General features: G+C 43.2%; 1 protein-coding gene across 3 annotated transcripts in view; it reads left to right on the top strand.

Moving 5' to 3' along the window:
• Positions 1-218: 218 nt before the first annotated feature.
• PTPRJ (protein tyrosine phosphatase receptor type J) overlaps positions 219-24,032 on the top strand; it is a 77,909-nt gene continuing 54,095 nt past the window's right edge. The window contains exon 1 of one of the 3 annotated variants that reach the window (XM_065065192.1): positions 219-489. In XM_065065192.1, coding sequence (XP_064921264.1) covers positions 280-489 — 210 coding nt within the window. In that variant the 5' untranslated portion in view covers positions 219-279. Of the gene's footprint in view, positions 490-678; positions 884-24,032 lie in introns of those variants that run through there. The other 2 variants (XM_065065190.1, XM_065065191.1) reach the window with 2 other exon arrangements.

The following is a 24,032-nucleotide window of genomic DNA, read 5'->3' as shown; positions in this document are numbered from 1 at the left end:
GACAAGAGTTTTGGGGGGAACTGCCTAGGGGTGATGAGTGGTGCAGTTAGTGGACCCACTCACAGCGGCAAAACCACGATCCCCTCCGCCGGTCCCAGCAGCCCCTCACACCCACCCGAGATCCCGAGAGGCCACGTGGGGCCGCGGCCGCCGCTCCGCTCCGCTTCCGCCGGCGGAGCGGAGGGCAGTAGAGGCCCCTGAGGCTGGGGTTAACTTCGTTTTACCACCAGCCCTTCTGCTTACCGCCCTCCCCCGAGCACCGTCTGAAGGCCGGGACAGATGGCGGGGCACACCCGGGGCGCGCAAGGAGGCCGGGAAACTTTCGGAGGGAGCCACTTCCTCGCCCAGCCCGGCGGGGGGAGATGTCAGACGCCGGGAGGGAGGAGTGAAGGCGGGGAAGCTCCAGCTGCAACCCCTCCGTTCGCGCTGCAAGACGGCCATTTAAGCCCCAGGCGAGAGGCCGGCGGGAGCGGCGGCAGGGAGGAGGCGGTGAGGCCAGTGGCCGCGGCGGAGGAAGGTGACCGGCCTGGCCCTCCCGCGGCCGGCCGGCCGGCTGGCTGTCCCGCTCGCCCTGGCTCTCCGCCCCACGCAGGGCTTCCCTCGCGGCAGCTCTGGCTACCCGCCTTTCCAGTCACGGAGCGCTAGAGGGAGTGGCGGGGGAGTGAGGCGCCGCCGCCGCCTGTGAGGGCGGTGAAGGGGTGGGACGCCGGGCGGTGCGGGGCGCGCAGCCCGGCTATGTCTCCGGGGGAGGCGGCGTTGGGCTGAGCGGCCGTGCGCGCAGCGGGGAGCGCTCTCCGCCACCATGAGGCGGCTGCTGCTGCCCATACCCCTGCCCTGCCTTCTGCTGCTGTTGCCGCCGGTGCTGCTCATATTGCCGGCCGAGGTGAGACCGCGGCGCGGGGGACGGAGTAGGGCGCGGGAGGCAGGGGTTCCCGCGCCGCGGCCGCTGGCCGCAGCACCTGCCCCCGCTGGAAGGTGCCCTGGCGGCGGCACTCGCCGGTCTGGGAGGAGGCGTGTGCCCGGCGGGGCAGGTGTGCGGCCGGAGCTCGGGCTTTGTCCCGCAGCGGTTCCGCTGGTGCCGCCCAGGGAGGGAAGGGGAGGCTGGGGGGGACGGCGGCGTGGCCCGGCGGAGGCGGCGCTCACCTGGAGCGGCCGCCGGCCGGATCCCCGGGGCCTCGGTCTCCCCGGTGCTCCCCGCCTGCCTTTCGGGGGTCTGAGCCCTCCGCGACCGCTGGGTGGGTGGCGGCCCGGGTCGGTACAGACGGGGATGTGGTGGCAGTATGATCCTGTGTCTGCTTTCGGGGCGTGAGGCAGCCTCGGTTGTTTACCTCCCTAAAAACCGCCTTAGGTAGAGCAGGGACGGCCCCCGTCTACCCACTGAGTATTGTAGCCTGCCCTCGTCCTATTGCTGCTGGTTAATTAGTAACACGTCATTTGCACATTGCCTGTGCTGGTGGTGCACATCACCCGCTGGGTTACAATCTTCTGGAGCAGTGTGGAGTTTCCATGGGAAAATCCTGCTGTCTTGTAGGACTGCAGGTCAACAGGAGGCCTCTGCCAGCACACTTGTGTTTGAAACCTCCCTCTGTGCCTTAGCATGTTGCAGGAGGTTCTTCCAAAAGCACCTTTCAGTGATGTAAATCAAAATAATTTTCCAGGCAACCCACTCATCACATGCTGGCATAGACTTTCACCCCATGCTTTTCTCAGCTAACAGCTTCCTAGGGTTTTCTGTAGGAATGCTTTGTGACTACTGTGAACTCTTAATGTTTTGAGGCCTGCTGAACTTTTGCTTCCAGACATACCTGCTTGGCCTCTCTGCCTCAATGGTTTCTGCTATAGAAGCACCGTATGGACCAAGGTGCTCAGTAATCTGTGGTGACAGTTCTGCCTGGCCTATGTTTCAGTCCCACCCTGAGAGCTGCAGAGCAGAACTGTACCACTGCTTTAGATTTTTAACTATTTTTGACCTCGCCTTACATTGGCATCAGCTTTTGATTTCAGTCAATGGCTATTGTAAACCTTTGCTGCTTCTTCCTTTTGTGTCTTATTCAGTTTGGGTTGCCTTGCAGTGTTTTGTCATTCCATCTCTGTTTGCTGTTGTACCAAGCCTAGGTTTAAAAATCTCTTCCTGAATAAGAGCTAAGATTGATTTAGGAATCAAAGTATTCCAGCATTTTGGAAAACCTTAGGGCAGGTCTGGGTTGCCCTTGGCTATAGCCTTGCAGGCTCACTCAGGCAACAGGAGCCTTGTATGGGCATGTGGCTCGCACTGACTTCTCTTCCTTGAAGCAGAGAAGCCTTTGTGTGATGATCTGCCAGCCATGACCTCTATTGTGTGTGGTTTCTCTTCTCAAGCAGGGTATGAAATCTTGTGATGTAATGGTCTACTTGTCTTCTAAGTCTGGCTTTTAATTGTTGTCTAATATGATAAATGGTAATACAAAAAATTGGACCCTCTCCTCAGTTGCATGTAGTTACATCTATGCATTCAAAAAAATTCTTCCCGGAAAGGGTTGTCAGGCATTGGAACAGGCTGCCCAGGGAAGTGGTGGAGTCACCATCCCTGGAGGAGTTTAAAAGGCATTTAGAGAAGGTTCTTAGGGACATGGTTTAGTGCTAGAGGTAGGTTATGGTTGGACTCTTGAGGGTCTCTTCCAGCTGAAGTGACTCTATGGTCACCTGGGTGTTTCCCACTCCTGTGGGACCCTGGAATAGGTTCTGTCATCCTTTGATAGTATCAGAGCTCCTGTCAACATACTACAGAATACAGGTCAGATCTGCAGATTTTGTTGTGGCTCACAATTTTAGGTGGGAGCTCCTCAGCTCATGGTGTCATGGTCTGAAAATTCAGAAGACTACAGTTTTTGACAGTCTCAGTTGTGACTTTAGGCATACCTGTGAACATGAAGGCTGGTGCAAGGAAGTCTCCATGCACCAGACCTCTTAACTGGTGCTGGTCGGTACCTTGTGGAGTTATGAACATTTGGAGCATTTTCATGATCTACAGAGGGAGGTGGGGTGAAAGGCCCCTTTAGGAACTTTCTTCTTAGAGGAATAGGATTTAAACTGAGTCCTCACTGATGGTGTCATTCTGCAAATTCTTTACTCGTTTGTAATCGTTGAATTTCAGTATGGCCACTTGTGGCAGGTAGGGAGGATAACTCATGTAAGGAAAGTGTGTTATGCTTGTATAGGCCCTTAATGCCAGCAGTGAAGATGCAGAATAAAGCCTTGCTCGGAGGGAATGCTTGCTCTAAGCACAGTGGTCGTTTTGCCTGTTCCAAGTAGTGTTCACACAGTCTTTCTCTATAAAATCAGAATGGTCTCTAATAGGGAACAATTTCACTCTTTCTTGTGGGTTATTTGCACAGCTTAAGGCAGATGTCAGAGTTGTCTGGTGTGATTTGTTTGTGGTGTGGCATGTGTGCAGGTATGGGGATATGGCTTGGGACTATCTGGTAGGATATTTAGCTGGTGTAAGAAGCTTGACAGTCTTGCTAGTTGCTGCCATCATAAGCTGGATTTTCTGCATTGCCAGTAAGGATTATTGCCTCATGTCTACAGTCTCCCTGGTGGCCCATGTGAGGAAAGGCAGCGAGTCAGGTGTAAGTGGCTCTTGGCTGGATCTGGCCTGCGTGCTGCCTTTTAGACGACTGTGTGGTCGGTAAGGGGACAGCGCTGCTAACACAGACAGTGTTGTCATACCAAACACATGCAAGGGCTGGGAAGCATCCCGAGCTATGGAATGGCTGTGTCATGGCAGCTCCTGGGTGGTGTGACAGGCATATGATCTTCCTGTGGCATCTTTTACTCAAGGATAAGCATCTTCCTTATTTTTAATGAATTACAACATAGTGGGCAAGGTTGGAGTTGTTAAAAAAACACACAGTTTTTGTTACTTATGGGAGCTAGTGACTTGAGAACGATCATGTAAGTGATACGACAATACAACATCTACTACTCAAGAGCAGTGGACTTCTAAGCTCCATTATTTTTGTGCTTGGAGTTATAAATGCTTTTTATTTGGACCCAATAGCTTGTCCTCACAGCTTATTGCATGCACAGAACTCCTACTGATACTGTGTGAGTCAATTGTATAGGTTTATGACTTAATTAGTGATTTGAATTTCCAGCTGAGGAGTTTAAATGAAGCAACATCATATCTGAAATAGGGGCTTGCCATGTGTGTATGTTGCATTTCTGCTAAACATTGGCCATTGTTAATCATCCTTGTTTTTTTTTTTTTTTTTTTTTGTGTATGTGTCTTGTATGGTATTCTACATTTTAGTTTGTGAAATTATTCTGGGTAATCTGCAGCACATGAAAGAAAAAAGTTAAAAGTAGGTACCATTTAATAAAAATGTTTTGCAGACACTTTGACATAGGTCTACATATACCTTATTTAGATCTTTTAAGAAAAATAAAGCTTGAGAAATGTGAGGCTCCCTTGCTGCTACTGTAATACGCTTTTGGGGTAAAGCCTTTAATGACCACCTTTAGAAACAGGTGTGGGCATCACTGATCTGGAGACCTTAGCAGGTCTGAACTCAGCAGCATGGACCAGAAGGGGAAGCTGTGGCTGTGAGCTGAGTTTGCTTGTGTTGGAGGAGCTTAGGAGTAAACTTCTCCTCTGTCAGGACAAGTTATTTTTCTGTGATGACTGATAGTTGATGCTGAAATGCAAAGGCTTTCATTTTTGTTTAAAACTTCAACACAGTTAATTTTTGTCTGCTTCTTATGTTCATTACAAGAACACACAACATGAACACCCTCTGCAGTACTCAATAGATGCTTTGTTTTCAATGTGGCTTGGATGTGTGTAGCGCTGCCTTAATGGCATAGGCTGACTGCACACTGCACTACACTTGGATGTTTCCAGTACTTTGATTTTAGTCTCCAGCCAGCAACACACAACAAAATATCATCTTCTGCATGTTTGAGATCAGAATTCAGGCCCACAGTGGAAATGTTGTCTGTGCAAACAACCATGCTATTATTAGTACTTCCTCAATTATGTGAGCTACATGCAAGTCTTTGTTGAGGATTTTCATGGCATGTAAATTTCTTTGGTTGGAGATTCTAAATTTGGGAGAGAGAAATTGCTACTGTTTTAAAATCTTTGGTTGTTTATTATGTAGGGCATAATCCATACAATTTTAATTTATGCATTTCCTTCATCGTAGAATTACAGTGTGTCCATAGAGTGAGCATTTAAACAATGTTAGAGAGTGGTTGGAAATTGGCAATTTGATATTTGTAGGTATAAAGTCTGTCTCATGTCATTTGTTTGGAGTTTTTGTTTGCTCACTTGAAAGAGGATTCCTGATAAGAGCAAAGGAGAGAAAGACTATTAAAACAGTCAGTGGCTGCACATCTGGTTGTTAGCCTGATGTGACTGCTTTTAGTTACACTCTAAAATTTGAATGTAAATAGTACCTTGAACATCAGGAAAGGTTGCTGGAAGTGTAGGAGGAGCTAGTTGATTATTTTTTCTAGCAGAGAGGGCCTACCCCTGTGTGGGAAGGGGAGAGTGAAAGAGAACTTTGCCTTAAATGGGGCCATCAGTAGGAAATTAACTTTCAGTGGGGATGACTGTGCAGGGGAGGACATTAATTGTGAGGGAAAAAGACAACTAAGTGTAGGTGAGCATGTGCTAATATGAAACGTTAGAAAGCAATGTGTGGAGGGGAAAGAATGATCAGGCATGTGCAGGAAGAGAAGAGCAAACCAGATGCACTGCTCTGGAAGGCTGCACCAAGGCTTTTCTCTAAGTGCTTTCCAGCTGTTCCCAAATGTATCTGCACATAAACAGGCCTCCTGGGGCTATTAATCCAAAATTCCAGGGGAAAATACAAGATGTGGGAAAGGTATTTCTGTAATCCATCAAAGAATGGGCATGTACATGTGGTCCAACCAGAACTGGATTGATAAACTTGTGGCCTTAGTTATCTTCTCTGCCATTCATGGATATTTAGTGGAAAAGGCGGGGCAACACAGAGCAATGTCTGTATCTTTCCATGAATGTCAGTATTTGGCACATCACTGAATGTAAAGGTTGTTTTCCTACCATCACCAGGAAAATGGAAGAACCCTTTGTATTGGAAACCACACAGTCCAGCCATCGTTATTTTCCCTCTGTGATTTATCTGAGGCCCCTGGGGCCACATATGAAAGCGTCTTTCTCCACCTGTAGAAATGTAGTGGGAGACAAGGAAACTCTGCTTTTAACTGTGTCTCGGAATAGAGGAAATTGCAGCTACAGCTACAAACAGAGGAAGAAATGATGTTGACATCTGCTGTCATACCATACCAATATGGTCTGTAACTGATCTTGTCTTTATGTGGTGCTCCAAACCCAGTTGGTGTGTGCAAGGAATGGGGCTAAGGCCTGTGTTTGACACAAGTCCTGCTTTGCGGAGGAGAGGGGACCACTGGAAAGATTACCTTTAAGGTCTCTTAGACAATGCCTAGAAATCCCTTTCTCTCCAGTGCTGCATATCTGCTGGTTCTTGGTTTCTTTTTCTTATTCTTCTTGTACCTCCCATTTGTTTGGCACTCTTCTGAGTTTTCTCATTGTTTGGTACAATTGTAGCCACACTAAACAAGTAAATAAATATCTAGTACGTCTTGTAAGTTGTGGTGGGGGTGTTTTAAATGTGGGGTTGAGTATTTTGTTTATTGGAAAGTCTGCATGGGGTTTTGGTTGATTGGTTTGCCTTTGTGGTGTGCAGGAGGATGCCATCTACATACTGTAGTACTGTTTTCTGTTTACTGCGCACCATATGGGCCAGGGAATAATTTGTGTAAACTTCATTGCTGTTTCCCCCACTGAAGGCAAGAAATTTCTGCTTCTGAGATTACAAAATCATCAAGTAAAGACTTGAACATCAGGTCTGGAGCTTTATTGTAAATTACAGTCTGTTTGTAGCCTGGTAAGCAGATGCAATCTCTTAGTGTATCTGTGTTGGAGGCTGTAGGTGTTTGAGAAAAGGTGAGGGTGAGGTCTGGTCCTGGCTCTGTGAGTGGGTCTCTTCTGAGGCTGAAGGTGCTGGAGCCCTCCCTCCCATTATAGCCCAGGTAAGAGGAAGGACTCGAGTGTCTGGGAGCTTTTCCTTGTTAGGATTTTGTAGTTTGTATCTAAAACACAGCTGGCTCTGTGATGAGGTGCATTCTCGGATTAATTCCTTACTTCCTTTTGGCAATATTTTGATAGTGTGTTTTTTTTTTTTTTTTTTTTTTTTGTCTGACAGCTTGTAAGGAATTGGGTTGAGCTGAGCCTGAATGGGAGTGTTCCCTAAAGAGGGGTTTTGTGCAAATCAGCTTTGTAGAAGCCCTGCCTGTCCCTGGTCACTGGGGGATCGTAGCTTGGCATGCTCTGACAGGTTTCAATGCATATTTAAAAGCCTCTGCTTTTACTAGTTCAGTGGGATTTTTTTAAGAGAGTGTAGCAAGATGAATAATTCATGGTTTTAGGACATCTTGGTACATGGGTGGTAAGAAGACTCATAGCCAAGGTTATGATGTTTTGTGTCTTGTGCTGTGTGCTGGTGGTTTGTCTCTGCAGTGGGAGGTGGCTCTGGGCATTATTTTCTTATAGAAATAGCAGTGACTTTTGTTTTAGGATTCCCCATCGTGGTGGAGCTTAGACTGAGCTTTCCTTCCTTATTTCCTTTTGTGCACTTGAATTGTCTTAAGTTAGAGCATTTTTAATAAGTTTCCTTGTTTATTCTTATATACACATATAAACAGGTCACCACTGGTAAGTCTGTTTCTACGTATCTGCTTTTGAGTCGTTACTTTCAAATTGCAATTTCTGCTACCTCTGTCCATGAAAATAAGGACAGAACCATGCAAAGGGCAGAGGGTGCCCAGCCAGAGGGTTGGCTTGGGAGCATTTTATTGCCTCGTGAGGCTGCAGGATGCTGCAAAGGATGGGGCAGAAGGCCATGGCCTGAGAAAGGTACAGCTTCATCTTTGGGCAGGCCAGCCTACATCTGCGGCAAGATATGGGACCATTTGTGATACTACAGGCTGTGAAAGCTTTCTGCTGCCCCCCTCTAGTGCTTTGTTGTGCCTGCAGTGTCAGTAGTCCCTGCCAATAAATGGAGGTTGCTTCTTCTTGCTGCCTGTCCTCCTCAGGGCTTCCTCATGCCCAAAGTGGCTCAGCCAACTGATTCCCAGAGCGTTCCCTTGAAACTTGGAACTTAATTTTGCCAAAGATGTCATGATATAGAGGGGCAAAAGGGAAAATTATGAGAGTTCATTTAATTTCATCTGGCTGCAGCCTGTATCTGCTTAAAGACAGATGACTTTTTAGTTACTGTCTGAATTCATAGTAATAGTGATTGCCTCTTTGTCTAAACTTGCTCTGCTGCTTGTCTTTGTGCAAGGTGGACTATGCATTTTGAAGTGGAAAGGGCAGAGAGGATACTAAAGTGGTGAATAGTGTCCAGCTTAGAACAGAAGAGGCCTCCTCCACTCGTGACATTTGAAACTGGAAGAATAGCCCTGATTGGAAGGGGCACCTGTTTTATGTGCTGGTAGGGATTTGGGGCAAATGAGCTTTCTCTGAGACCAAGATAGAGCTTTGTCTGAGAAGTTATTACCTTCTGGGATGCAGGCGAAAGAAACACATTATTAGTTTCACCATAGCAGAAAGTAGCAGTGTGGAACCATCACAAGAGACTGACTCAGCCTTGCCAATGGTTTTATGACAATATTAGGCGTGCCATGGTTTTGGTGTACTTTTTAAACATTAGAATGTGACTTGTTACAAAAACCAGTGTGAAGGAAAAAAATGGGTGCCTGTGGCTGGCATCGAATTTACATAGGCAACATTGTATTGTGTTAAGGGGTTTTCCTCCTTTTGTGATCATGCTCAGTTGTTTCCTCTGATTCTGCAGGAACTTTATGTACTTATAAATGCCTCAAACCAATGGAGGAATGAAATGAAGAGTGATGAATTTGTAGGGTCCTTTTGGCTCATCAAGTTTCGTTTTAATTATTTTTCTCCAGTAAAAGCAGTTATGGGAATTCTAATGCCTTGACACTGCAAATATTATAATAATCCATTTAAAACCAAATTTGGATTTGGGGAATTTACAGCTCCTGGCTTTCCTGCTACATGAACTATGCTTTCTAAATTCTAGTGTTCTTTCTGTCTCCATGTAGGATCAGGCACTTCTTCTAATTCTAGGCTTGGAGTTCAATACCAATAAAAAGATAGTTGTTCTGGTCAATTCTGATGCAATTTTTTTGCAAAGCAGGCTGTGACTGGTTAACTGAGGTCTTCGGTGGTTTTACCTTCTATGAGTTTATACTTTTTTTTGTAAAGGAGATACACAAGAAGTTTAGCCACAGTTTCCTTCCCACAGTATTTGTGAATGTGTGTCTTCAACAAAACTGTAAAAAAGAAAGAAAGAAAAAAAGGGGTGGGGGGGGTGGGGAGGGGGAGGAGGAAGCAGCACACTGTTTTTGGGGGGGGAAGTTCATTATCTGTGGCTCAGTTTGCATAATTCTTTGAGGGGAATTCACCTCTAGGGTCTAGTTCCGTGCAGCGGTGCACTAGGGAGCAATGAGCAGCCCAGCTTTGAGGTCAGGGTCTGGCCTTTTTAGCTGACATACTGTGGGTGCTACCAACACAGCCTGGTATCTTAAACTTAAGCGTTCCCAATAGATGTTACATCTGACAGCTGAAGAAAGGAGACTGACATAATCTTACATGAGATAAAGGGGCAGCATTAACATCTGCAGAATGAAAAGACTTTATTTTTTTCAGTATCTCTCTGCAGTTCGAAATCATATTTCTGGGAGTATTTCTGAGATGGAAGAAAAAAATGGGAGTTTTTTTGGAAGTTTCTTTTGCATGATGTTTTTTTAAGTGGCTAATAGGCTAGCCATCTATTCTTTCTAATGAATCTTGTACTAGTTTTAAGACTCTTCTTACAACCAACTGAAAAAAAATGTGCTTTATTGGTACTATTAAGTTGAATGTGTTTGCTTGAATGATAACTGATAAATGTATTGCCACATCCACATTAAAATAATTGAAACTATCACTAAGTACATGCCAAGTATTAGTAGATCCTGGTACTGTGAATGTGTTAACTGAAATCCAATTTTAAGACATAATTATGGGAAAGGACAAGGCTGCAAGATCTGGAATTAGATCTGTTGGCCCTTTGTCCTTTAATCTCCATAACAATGCAGGTAATTGTGTATATATAATAAATCTCAACAATACTCTCCTTTGTCCCTATTAAAGGAAAGAAAACTTTCCTTTGTCTGTAACTTATCAAGGACTTGCATTTGGAGATGTTTAAATTTCTACAAGATAGTTACAAATAAAAAAGCCAGCCGGCTCACGGAAGCAAATAATTTAAAGAAATTTTTATGTTCTGAATCTATTTAGGAACAAGCATCTTTGTCAGCTTAACAGTTACAGGTGAAATGTTGTTATGAAGTGTTTAGGTGTTCTTCATAAGATAAGCCTTTAATGGCAAATGTCCTCCAGCACCATGTCAGTGCATTTTTATTTTCTTGTCATTTTTCTCCAGCTGTAGTGATTTTTCATTATTGCTGAAAGGTAGTTGATCTAAAATACAAATATCTTAACACAAAGTATCTTTTTGTGTGGATTTGCAGCTATGTAACGAAAGTGTAATTGCTTCTGTGTTTTCATTGTGTATGCTCCATTCCTCTGTGACATTGTAATTTCTGATCTCTGCTGTACACTGGTAGTAAAAGATCCACATTAAAGAAGCTAATAATTAGTTTTCTATAGTCATGAAATGGAAAGCTTAAAATGCATTAAAAAAGCAGCCGTATCCTTAACCAACTTTAGAATCATATAATGTGCTTTAAAAAAAAAATCCCACCATTGAGGCATTATATGCTTTTGATGATTAAAGCATATAATTATTGTGCTCTGCATTAACCTACCTTTCTTTTTCAGTATTTTGCAAAGTACTGACCCTACTGGTTGTTCTTGCTCTCTTCCAAACGAATTTTTTTTTGGACAAAAGGGGGAGATGAAAAAGAAAACAGATGTCTTGTGTGCAGATGTTTATTCAGAGTCACGGCTACATGCGGTATTTGTTCACTACTGTGTTCAGAGTGCATCAAAGTTCATTCCAGCTACGTTAATCAGAGACTTGCAGTGAAAACTGGTCAGCTGAACATTTAGTCTTCTGCTGTAGAAATGTGTGAAAAAGAGAGAAGATACTGCCAAACTTGGGTTTCCTTTTTGAGTAAAAGCCTCTTTTTGGTCTCCTGTAGTCAGGAATTTGCTGCTCTGTCTTCCAGGGAGTCTGTGGGACTTCCAAAATCCTGCTAGAGTTTTGAGGATTAAGTTAGCGACTGAGAAGTTTTACGACTTGCAGTAGGTTGTCCTGTCAAGGTTTGTCTGAGGATGCGAGAGCTGCTCACCTGCTACCCCTCATATCTTCTTTTCACACTCTTTGTCTTCCTTGCACAGGTTGTGGTTTTTGGCCTAGAGGTTGTAAATGCCATGGGACATTGTGCATTTGTACGTGGCTAATACTAAAGGAATCGTGATGGGGATAGGACCTCTGGGGATGAGTTCAAAAAAGAAATCTTTCTCAGGCCCCAGGTGCATGTAGGAAGCCAGCATAGTGCCCCATCACATTTTTTTCCACCAGGATTCAGTTCTGCTCACAAACTGTCAAAAACGAGAGCTGGAGGATAAAAAAGCTTCCCTTGCACAACTTCCTGCATTTTGTGAATACAGTATTCCTTTTTGGTCATGAATGGGTTAGAAATCAGACAAAAGCTGGGTTGTAGGCTCTTGTCCCTTTCTTCTCTAAGTGAACTGGTTAATTCTTGCTGAGTTTGTAGATAGGAAAGGTGTTCCTTACATCAGGCACAGAGCAGGAAGCATTTCTTATGCTGTGAGATAGACATTGACCTCTAGACATGGGGCAGCCTGTGGTAAACCACTCATGTGGACACTGAGCATCCAGAATGAAATTTGCTGTCCTGCTAAATGCCTGCCAAGGACAGCAAATTTCATCCTGGATGCTCAGTGTGTCATGGAGCAAGTCTGAGTTTTGACACAGCTACTTGGAGCAAGTAGGGGTAGCAAGAGGGATTGGGATGCTAGGGAGCAAACTGTATCTGCGACCCTATGACATGGCTGTGCAGATCCTGCTGAGAAAACAGGGCTGAAGATTACACTTGTTATATTGAAATGGTGCAAAAAATCAGTGTGGTAGTGAAATGTCCACTTTGTAAACAGCTAGCATCAGGCTGTTGAAGCTCCAAACTGTGCATATTGTATGTAACTGAAACAAACCCGGCTGTTGCCTTTGATTGCACAGCAAATGCTTCTTTCTGCTGAGGAAGAAAATCCACAGTTTGTTTCTGGATGTCTCATAGTGGCAGTGACTGTTCTTGTGGGTAGTCTATGGTTTATATGTATTGGGTGGTGTTTGGAGGACTCTAATTAGAGATGTTCCTAACCCTGCTTTAATGCAAGGAAAGGAGCTAAATGAGAACCGTGTGTGGGTTCAGCTGAGAAGGACATAGAAAAGCAAGCATCTGAGGCTAATTGAGCTTAGGGCGTAAGCACTCTTTCATCATGTCCATCTCTATGAAACCAAAAGCAAAGACAAGTTTCTAAAGAAAAGGAACTAAGTTGTTGGGAAGGATGATGAGTAAACAGAGTGTACATGGGGAGCAAGACTGCTGCAGCCTACATAAGTTAACAGTGTGTATCAATTATTGAAGCGGTGCCCGTTTCATTACATAGAGCTGAACCATATTTGTCTCTGAAATAAAACTGACCAGTCCGCCTCCTTCCTTTTAATTAGATCCTGTTGGGATGAGACATCCCTTCCTGAAATGAGAGAAAGGTAAAATTCAGTTCTCTCCTTCACCCCCCACAAGACCTTTGCGCACTTGACAGCTGTGATAATATGACACTATCCCTTGTGATTTGGATACTGCTTGAAAGTGATAAAAGGCATTTCTAGACAGCTAGTATTGAACTTGCAGGCTCTTGCTACATGAGGTTACCAGCTGTATGCTTCCTACAGGGAGGTGATGATAATTGGTGTCTGCTGATGGTCAAAACCATGATTATCTGAGAGCTTAAGGAATGAGCCTGACTGATTCATCTGCTGCACTACACAGTCGTCTCCAATCTCTACAGTTACCACTGTTGAGAGGATGATGTGATAGGTGTTACTGTTTGCTTATATGTATACTTGCTCAAAGCTCCCTAGCTACAAGTGGGGTTGTTGTGAAAATGCATATGAAAGCAATCTCTGTTCATATCTGTTCTGAAATGTCTGATTTTGTGTTATTTTTAAGCATGCACATGTGCAAATGCACAGTATGTATTTAAGGAACACTTCTATGGCTGCAAAATCTGCCTCTGAAAAGCAAGGAGGTGTTGGAGTTAAAGCTCCCCATTTGACAGTAATCTGCCCCTTTCCATGGCAGTGCAGCCTTGTCTGGTGTAGCCTCTACCTCCTGCTGTGCTATCTTGCTCAGCCCTCTGCACCTATTTCCCCACATTCCCAAGCACCTTCCTTACATTGTCTTCTGACTATTTCACCTAATTTTTCCCCATGCTTCTTCCCCTGTCTCCCTTCTCCTATGTATGGGATGCTTAGGGTTCTTAGAGAGCATCTGAGTGCTCGATTTAGTTTTTCTCGAAGTAGCATTTTGCTGCGTTTATTCTTCTCTGCTCCAGTAGGCACAAGTCAATTAGGGCTTTTTATTTTGATATCCCAAATATTTTTGATGTCAGTGAGTTTTTTTTCCCAGCAATAGCAAAGGCTACCTTAGGACTGAAAGGGTCGGGGGAAGTCCATTTCTTGCCAGACTTCAGACCATTGCTGTAAAGCATGAGGACATAAGAAGAAAAAAAAGTCACCAGGGTGTTTAGTATGGGCACAGCAACATGTTTTCCCTCATTCTCATTTTCTCAATATTTTGAAGCATTTTGGCTGCAACATTTCGTAATTAAGTAAATATATTTACTGAAATCATGGCTTGTAGTCTTAAAAATTTCCCTCCAAATTGAAGCACTTGAGGTAGGTTACAAGCCAAATGAAAAGGGGTCTTCTGTTAGGAAATCCTGGGCAATGCTACATTATACCCTGTGCTATTACCATTCAGACTTCTAATTTAACTATTTGGCCTTGATTTTTCTAGAGCATCACTGCCTTCCTCCCTTCCATACAAAACCATTCTTCCTACTTCTGCCTCTCATCTTGCTGCAGGCGCTTGTCCCAGCCAAGCTCTGTGGTTTTGGATGCAGTGTGTGGGTGTCCTCAGCTGTAGTGGTCACTGTGGAGATGCTTTGGTGACATCTCCGAGCGCACTTGAGAGGGGCTGCCCTGGCAGAGCTGCGCCTCAGCCCAGTGTTGCAACCTTTCCTCCCTAAATCCTCCCTTCTCTGGGCCAGATCATCCTGTTGTAACTTAAAGTAGGTGAAGGCTTCACTCATTCTGTAAAATCTTTGAGCTTTCTTAATGCAAGTGAGGATAGTCTTTCTCATAGCGATCTATTTGTTTCTAAATCAAATGTATATAGTTTTCTAAGTCTTCATGCATCTTCACTATTGCAATTTGTCAGTCATTTGGATTGCAAATCCTTCCCTGATGGCCCCATCTTTTACACTGTTCCCTGTTATTAAATATTATTGTAGAAACATGTTTGTATTCATATTTTAGCATTTTTATCAATATGAAACTTGAGAGTATGATTTCTCTTTTAAAAGGTCTATTTCTAAAATTCAGGCTTATTCTTTATACCTTTATCTCTCCTCCTTTTTTGCTTATACCTCAAGGCAAATTTTACCTATGTGGGTGGAAAGGCTTTTAGTAACATGAGGGAAACAGAAAATAGTGTTTGTTACAGAACTTGGATTGTAATTGTATATGGTATATGGCACAGGGTCCACCCAAATTTTGTCATGCTTGTCTTCATTTTTGCATATACATGTCACAGAATAGTTTGTTTTTAATTTGTATTTATTTAGTTTGCCTTGGAGGAGGAGGGTGTCTTAATTGAATGCTAAAATTCCTGTAAACCATATGCCTCACTTTTCAGTCAGCTCTAATTAAATTTCTTTTTCCTCCCTTATTTCAAGTTCTTTTGTGTGCATGAGAACTTATGTGGGAGATCCCCATCGTTGTTATCATGTCACAGTCCTGTTTTATGATCTCATAGTTTCCTCTGTGTTAGTCAGAAATGTTACCAAAGATTGTGATTATGAACACATTTAGTAGGTTAAATAATTACTTCTGTAAATCCTTTGATCAGTATTTCAGAGTGATAATGAAGATCAATGTATTGAGCCCACCAGTAAAGCTTCTGTTCATAAATGTAGAGAAAAAGCATAAGGGTCTGAAGTAATGCAGTGAACTCATGACACACAGCTCAGGCTTTCTGAATTTCAGTGCTGCTGTCAAAGTGCAAGAGGACCCTACTCTTGTTTTCTCTTTCTGCCAGAAAGTAGTTTCTAATACTACTCAGCTTTTGTATAACTATAAGGTACTGTGATACTTTTAGTACTGTTAGCCAGTTCAAGTGCGTGTGTGTATGTCTATGTGACTGTGTATACGCACCTGTATATATGTATGTGAACAGGAGAGAAGAAATGAGCATTTAGTGTGAAATAATTTATTTTGGTATTTAGTTTTATTTGTTTAGTATCAAGTATTGTTTAAAAGAGGAAAAGGAACTGTGTGTTGAGATAAGCAGTAGGAGAATAAAAAAAAAGACTAAATAGACATATACTTGGCTTAAATGATGTCCAGACTTACTGTGATATTTTCCAGGCACTGGTGTTTTCCTTTTTTGTTAAGATTATAAACAGTTGAGTTTTGTTGAGTCTGCAAAATAACAAAAAAGAGTCACAATATTAATACATTTAACTGTCCCCAAAATATGTATTTGAGTGCATTGTTTTGCCTGTCCTTTTTGTTTAAAGATGAATCTTCTTGTAGAAATTTTTAACTTCTATGATTGGTTGAGGAACTATTAGCTTTACAAATAACCATATGATTAATTGCAGGGGAAAAAAATATTGATGAACTGAATAGAAAAGTACTTGGATGCTTTCACCTTAGGCACTTAAAAGGAATTTTATGAATAGAACATGCCAGTGTTATTGCAGTGGCTCTTCTGTTTCTGTTCAATCGATCTGGTGCAGGATGTCTTTTCACAGGCATTTGGTGTACCTGCATCTCTGCAACTGGTGGAAAAATCAAGGGCTTATTCCAGCCCCAGCATCACTGGTGTTGATGTGGCTGCATGGTAAAAAGGGCTGGGGAACTGGTGGGGACACTGTAGTGCTGTATATTTGCAAGTGTGGGTTTGACGTGGGCGTTTATGAGCTCAGCCATCCCTTGCTAGGCTGGTGTGCGTCCGGTCTGGATCCTTCTCTGGTGTCAAGTTTACGTGTTGCAGATACATCTGAGTGTGGGGATGGAAAGATGGGGTGAGTTGCCAGGGCTTCAACACCAGCACTGAAAGCTTTCCTTGCTAAAGTGGAGCCTAGCGGCTCACTTTCCATCCAGCCCATCTGATGGAGGATTTGGGTTTCTCTAATACCCAGGCCCTGCTTCTTTGGGTCCCAGGGGCTACAGCTGGTTATGTGTTGGCTCAACAAGGTGTCACATACTTTTGGGCTCCACAAAACTGTTCTGTGAAGCTTTTGGTCACATATCTCTTTGTCAGCATTGCTGTCTGGATGATAGCACTGTGAACTTCCCACTGCAAGCAATTGGTTCCTGGAGAAAAGAGGAAATTAAAGAAAAAACTTGATGGATTTCATACTTGAAATCTGAGAATGTGTTTTCCTATGAAAATACAATCTATGGAATTCTAAGTCATAGTCTGCTATGATGTGGTAAAAAATGACTTATCTTGTACTGTTAGAACTCAAAGAGCACACTTGCCAAGTCTGGATGTCTCCATATACATAAATAATGCCTTATTGTCTTCTCATGGTCTGGGCATATATTGCCTTCAAAAAGGAAAACTGCATAATATTGCTTATTTAAAAATCTTTCTTTTCAAAGGCATATGGCAAGAAGCAGTGTGCTGGGGAATAAGTTCAGTTGTAACTGGAGAATTTGTTTTTTGGTAGCAGAATTGTTTGTGAATGAGCAATGGAGATAGTGACCTACAGGGTTACAAAATGTGGGAATCTGCCTGTCTAGCCAGCACTATAAATAAATGAGAAAAGCTTTTGAAAGATTTTTTTGTCAGCTCAGTATACATTATTTTGTTTCAGCAAGTCTACTTTTGCTTCACAAACTCTGTTCTGTGTGTGGTGCTATTTATAAACGGGTGGAGGAAGAGTCTCTGGGAGTGGGCAATTCAGAGATACAAAATAGGGCCATAAACAATGTTAACACTGTGGCATAATCTGATAAAATCAGAAACTTGGACAAAGAGTGCAGTGCTGTTCCTCACTGGGGCTGTTGTACAGCAGCCGTTTCTCCCTTTCCACTGACCTTCTCTGACTTGTTGAAAATGCCATCTAGTTTCGTTTTCACAGGGGCCTGACGCTGAGTTGCCCAAGGTTAACCTGAGAGCAACACTGTGGCTTGGTCTTCTGCATGGAGACTGTCGTGCCTGACCCATCTGAGGAATGTGTGTCACTGCTGGTTTTGTGGGACGGGTCAGAGGAGTGTCCGAGGGCTTCCTGGTAGCTCAGTAACTGGTTCCTCTGCACTCTGGCCACAGGTGGCTGCAGAGAGCTTGTGGTCACAGCAGAAGGTGGATCAATGTTCAGATCACAGCCTAGGAGCTGGAGTGATGTGTGTTTGCTCCCGCAGTGTCTATTGTGAGCTCTGGCAGAGGAAATGGGATGGAGGATTTAGCAGAATCTCCTGGAGCTTGCCTGTGACCGCATGAAGGGACAAAGGGCAGAGCAGACAGGAGCTGGTTTTGTATACTGAAGCAGTATCTTGAGTGTATCCCTTTCCTGTATAGGTAGCTTAGTTACCTCCAGGAATAATATATGTACTTCCTTGTGCTAATTAAAACACTGACAAAGTCCAAGATTAGTTACTGGAAGAGCAGAAAGCAGAAGTTTTGTGAAGAGGAAGGTTGTAATCATTACTGCTTCTACGTGGCAGTACTTGGAGCTGTTATCTGAGCTGAACTTTGAGGCACAGCATACCCTGTATGCGTGTACATTGTCTCCAAAACCATTACAGTCTCTTGGAGAGGAAGTGATTTGTCAACTTTACCCAAGTACTACATAGCAGAGCTCATCCTAAAACTCCGTACTCATAAGCCAGATAACATATGTACAGCACTGTGGTATGTCCCAGTATGCCCAGCAAATAATTTGGTGAGTCACATAGGAGAGGAGCACACGAAGAGATGAAGGCAAAGACTGTGGCACGGGAATTGAAGATGAAATTTGCCTGTGCTGGTGGGTGGAGATCCCAAAGTGTTTCCTGCTCAGAAGCCTGTTTAAAAAAAAAAATCAATCAGAAATATACTTCTGAGCATTCAGTCCACAATGGCAATGAAAAGCACATAGAGTTTAAAAAAGAAGAGCAAGTCCAACCAAATAAAAATATGCAGATGAAAGTGTGTACCCATCATAGGCAGGAAAAATCCTATCTTTTGCTTTCTTCTGTTATGGGAGGGGTCATTGTTTCTTTTTCTAGTAAAAGAATCCTTTAAAAAAAAAGTCTGTGGGAAAGGAGAATAGTCTGAATTGAGTCTTTGAGATGTTGCATTACAGAGAGTCACAGAAAATGTACTATGCAAATGACTATCTGCCTTATTAGATGCCTCAATAGAGTTCATTGTCTCAATATTGCTATTATTGGAGATGGATGGACACTACATGATTTTACCATCAAGCTGAAAAACTTCAGTGTTACAGTCTCATTGCTAGGGTAATAGTGCACTGACTTAAAGGAGAGAATTCAATTAAGGGGAGTGAAAGATCCATTGCTCTGTCCATTTTAGTTTGTCTTTTGTAGACTGTGCATCTTTTTAGGGGTCGTAACAGGGGGGTTTGTTCTGCATGGGCTTCGTTTTGTTCATCTTTCATTGCTAATAGAAAGAAAGCCCTTTTATGGGGAGAAACCCTCTAGCACCTGCTGTGATTTTGCTTGATTACAGTTGTAGGGATGCCGGTGTTGCTGGCCAGTGGTGATGCTGGCACCTTTCTCAGGTGGGTGCTGGCCCTGTACCAGCTTGGTGTCCTCCTGGAGGAAGAGAACCTACTTTGCTCCCTGGTGTCAGGAACTCATCACAGTACTGCTCTTCTCTGTTAGCTGGCTTCTTATCTGTGGGACTGCTCACAGGGTCTTCCCTGAGCTTTCATGTACTGCCTGGGGCAAAATCTAAATCCTGAGAGCTGCTGAAGTCAAAATCTATCAAATGTCAAAATCTATGCATCAACAGTGTCTCCCTTAAACCTGCTTTTGAGGTCTTGCTTTGGATGTAGTGGGATGCCTTACAAGCAGACAAGAATACTTCATAGGTCAGGTGCTTGAAATTACAGTTACCTGGTGTTTTGTGGTGTGTGTTGGGGTTTGTGGTTTTTTTTGTTTTTGTTTTTGTAATCCAGCTTCTTAAGGAGACATGGCAGCAGGAACTTTGGCTATGAAGTTGTTAGAATGAATGGTCAGTGACCATTTTTAGGTTTTATTTTGTTCTGGGCATCACTTAGTGTGTTGGATCTGGCTACCTTACAGAATGGGAATTTTCAGAGAAAACTTTGTCTCAAGGATTGCATGTTTGCTGTCTCTGTGGCCTCATGGCCATAGTAAGGATCCATCATTGAGTTTTCAGTTAGGGGCTGGGCTATACTGCTGTTGTCTGTAGAAGGAGGCATCTCTCCTAAGCAATTTTGGTTCTTCTAAACCTACTGTTTACTTAATTTGCTTCTTGGTTTGGGGAGTAAAACCACCCACTTTCTGTCTCTCTTGTATTGTTTGGTTAATATGTGTGAAAGTTAATGAGTAACTAGAAGAACTACAGGCAAACTGGAAAACAGTAACCTTACTCAGTGTTTGCTTTTCTTCTGTAGCTTTTCAGTTGTGGAGGGGGTGGGGAGGGACCATTACTCATTAAACAAAAGAAGTTCTCAATAGCCCCCAGCATTTCCCTCCAGATAACCAACTGCCTCCCTTTAGTCCTTAAAAGTAGCACCTGTCATGCAGTACTTTCTAATACGAATTAATAATCAGGGATTGCAATGACTGCGTGCTGTGTGAGACAGAGAAGCGCTCAGCCTACCAAACATACAGAATATTATTCTGAACTTGGGAGCTTCATTTTGTATGCTTCATTCTTCTAATATCCTAGTCTACATTCTGCAACCTCTCCATGTGTCACCTAACACAGGCCAGACATAACCCTGATGTAAATGACAGCAAGAAACCACTCAGCTGAAGTCACAATCCTGTGACGTGAGCTTAGGCACTGCCCTGTCCTTTCCTGTCCCCTCACCAGTGGTAACAGTGGTAACAGTGAGGCTAGTGGCTCTTAGCTCTCCATTTCACCGGAGCTGTATGTGTGCTCTGAGCTCTGTGATTGTAGAGCTGGCTAAATCTGGTCCTTAGTTTTCCTTAAATATTGATGGTAACTTCCTTCTCCAAGTGATAGAGGAGCCAACAAAGGGAGGTGCTATGCTGAACATTCTTCTTGATAAGAAGGAGGGGCTAGTAGGGACCAGTATTATTTAACATCTTTGTCAGGGACATGGACAGTGGGACCGAGTGCACCCTCGGCAAGTTTGCCAATGACACCAAGCTGTGTGGTGCAGTTGACACAACTGAGGGACAGGATGTCATCCAGAGGGACCTTGACAGGCTTGAGAGGTAGGCGCATGCAAACCTCGTGAAGTTCAACAAAGCCAAGTGCAAGATGCTGCACATGGGTCAGGGCAATCTGAAGTGCATATACAGACTGGGTAGAGAACAGATTGAGAGCAGCTCTGAGGAGAAAAACATGGGGGTGTTAATACATGAGAAGCTCAACATGACCCAGCAATGGGCACTTGCAGCCCAGAAATCCAAATGTATCCTGGGCTACATAGAAAGAATTTTGGTCAGCAGGTCAAGGGAGGTGATTCTCTCCCTCTACTCTGCTCTCATGAGATCCCAACTGGAGTACTGCATCCAGCTCTGGGACCTCTAGTATGAGAGGGACATGGACCTCTTGGAGTGAGTCCAGAGGAGGGCCATGAAGATGATCAGAGGGCTGGAACACCTCTTCTGTGAAGACAGGCTGAGGGAGTTGGGGTTGTTCAGCCTGGAGAAGAGAAGGCTCTGCAGGGATCTTACAGCAGCCTTCCTATGCCTAAAGGGGGCTTACAGGAAAGCTGGAGAGGGACTTTTTACAAGGGCATCTAGTGATAGGACAAGGAGTAATGGCTTTAAACTGGAAGAGTGTAGATTTAAATTCGATCTTTACTGTGAGGGTGGTGAGACACTGGAACAGGCTGCCCAGGAAAGCTGTGGATTCCCCATCCCTGGAAGTGTTCAGGGCCAGGCTGGATGGGGCTTTGAGCAACCTGGTCTAGTGGAAGGTTTCTCTGCCCATGGCATGATGTGGAACTAGATGATCTTTAAGGTCCCTTCCAACCCAAACCATTCTAAGATTAAGGAAATCTTAAATATTAAGGTACACATTTTCCTTATAAATATTTATGAAGAAATAGGTAAACTGCAGAATAAGGCATACTCCACTCTTACTATGTCATTCAGCTTGGGTTATATGCTCTTGCTTGCAGTATTTCCGTGTTGCTTATGAATGTTTAGTGAACTTTCCTTCCTTTTGGATATATGAATACATGATTGGAAGTTCTCTATTTCACTTCTTCACTTCAGTTTTCCATCTGGATCTCGATTTCTATTTACACATTTAATACAAATGTGTAAATAGAAAAAGACATGAAGATATTGGTGACTTTTGTAACTCTTGTCTTCATGTTTTCACAGAAGTTTTGGATCTATCTCAGAACAGTTACAGTTTCTGAGGGTTAAAAATTGCCACTTGGTGTAGTCTGGGGGTTCTTCTGGGGAAGGTTTAATCAGTAACTTAGCCTAAATTCCTCTAGCACCTAATCCAGCAGACATTATGAGGTCATAAAGCAGCAGCTCTTCTGATTTTTATTGATTTTTATGATACTTTTCTACTGGTTTGACCCCTGACATGATGACTACTGGAAACTCTTCAAAAACACAAAACCAGAAACAACTTCAAAACGCGTATGTCCTCCTGGAGATTCTGGCAGCATCTTAGCCAAGTCACATCTCCTCTGTGTATTCAGTCATGTTGCATGTGTCAGCCATAAAACAGGAAAGGAAAAAGTACTGTAGGAAACAGTAAGTTATGTCTGTAAACCCAAAAGTCTTCATGGATTATTGGGGAATAAACACAGTGCCTGAAAATATTCTTAACTGCTTAAAATGAGAAGAAAGTTCTAATTAATAGTGCAGCTTTTAGGCTAAAATTCCGTTTATGCTGGTTTCAGTGAATGGAGGGTTAGCTTGTATTTTCCCTCTATCAATAGAGAGAACTTAAGAACATGTTGGATAAAAGACTACAGTAGTATGAGGTTTTTTTTGGCATTTACAGCAACAGAAATTCTGCTTCTGCTCATCAGAAAGGCTCAGTGTACAAGGTAGTGTACTGTTTTGCCCTGAGCTTTCTGTCTAATCTTTAAATGGGTATGTGGCATTTTGCATTGCTTGAATATATTGTGATTATACATAAAAAGAAGCACACCTAATACTGATTCTGCCATTGCATTTGTTTTGAAAGTCATGACTTTTACGCAACTTCTCGTTTTGTCGTATGACTTCTTTGTATTTTTTTCATTCACTTTATTGAAATAACAGGGAAAACATTCTCAGTATCTCACTTAAGAAAGCATAGTATGTTTTGCCCGGTTCTGTACAATTCAATTACCATTTCATAAAATGGCTCATAAAGCTGTGAAGAGCTCCAAGGTCATTATTTCCCTTACCTTCTTTTTCTGACTCCCTCACTTGTCTCAGAAGGGCTTTAATCATTTATCGTGTCCTTCCTCCTAGAATTTATATTTTATTTTCTGCATCACCACCTGCCTCAAGTGAAATTTCCTCCCTTCCTAATGGAAGACTGAAGGTCTGGTTGTGTGGTGAAGTGAACCCTTAGGCCTTCTGGGTGTTGATGATGGGAAGTGGAATTGCATCCTGTGACCACTTAGCTCTTCCGACATTTCACTTCCAGTTCCCTTTCTATGCCAGAGGAAATGAGGGTGTTCTCTGGTGCTGCTAGCTTTGCGTTTCTGCATATGACTTATTTTGCAAAGCTGGGGTTTTGTTAATTCTTAAGCTTGGCCTATTTAATTGTAGCAACTTTCCTGAGTCTCCTTGCCAGAGAAGCAGCAATTTGGAAATGACTTCTAAATCAGGGAAGGTTAAATTATCCCACTTTGCCATTCTTATGTTTTGGGCCCTCCATGTGTACCACAAAACATGAATTCCTTGCTGGGTCTTCACTGGACCGTGGAGTTTTTATGATGGGCAATTTCTGTAGATTCATCTTTCAAAAATGGGTTGTGGGAAGTAGAACTAATGTTTTCCTCTGGAGGCAAAGGGGAAATCATTTGCAAATGCCAACTACCTGAACGACCCTACAGTATTACTGTAGTTAGGTTGGAAGCACAATGCGTAGGAGCCATTTTTGCCAGATGTGAGCGCAGTTCTCAGCAGAATGGTGCCTGGGTTGCTGTTTCTAGGTGTTGCTGAAGTGAAGATACATGCAACTTGCATGGAGAGGCAAAATAAAGGGTGCTAAATTTCCTCCTGCTTTTTTCAAGTTCTGCTGTTCTGATCTGCTGTATTTGTCTTATCTGCTAATGTTATTGTGTAGAAGGAGGATAGTTTATTTAAAACCAAGTATTTCATAGTAGTTAATTTGTGTGATATTTATAGCAATTACTTGAAGAACACCTGTTATCTTTTCTGTTGTGAATAAAAACTGTACTAAGCTCTACTAAGGAGTAGTACAGGTTATCTAATTAA

Source organism: Columba livia, chromosome 5, assembly GCF_036013475.1.
Source record: "Columba livia isolate bColLiv1 breed racing homer chromosome 5, bColLiv1.pat.W.v2, whole genome shotgun sequence".
NCBI lineage: Eukaryota > Metazoa > Chordata > Aves > Columbiformes > Columbidae > Columba > Columba livia.
This window is presented reverse-complemented; position numbering and strand designations above follow the sequence as displayed.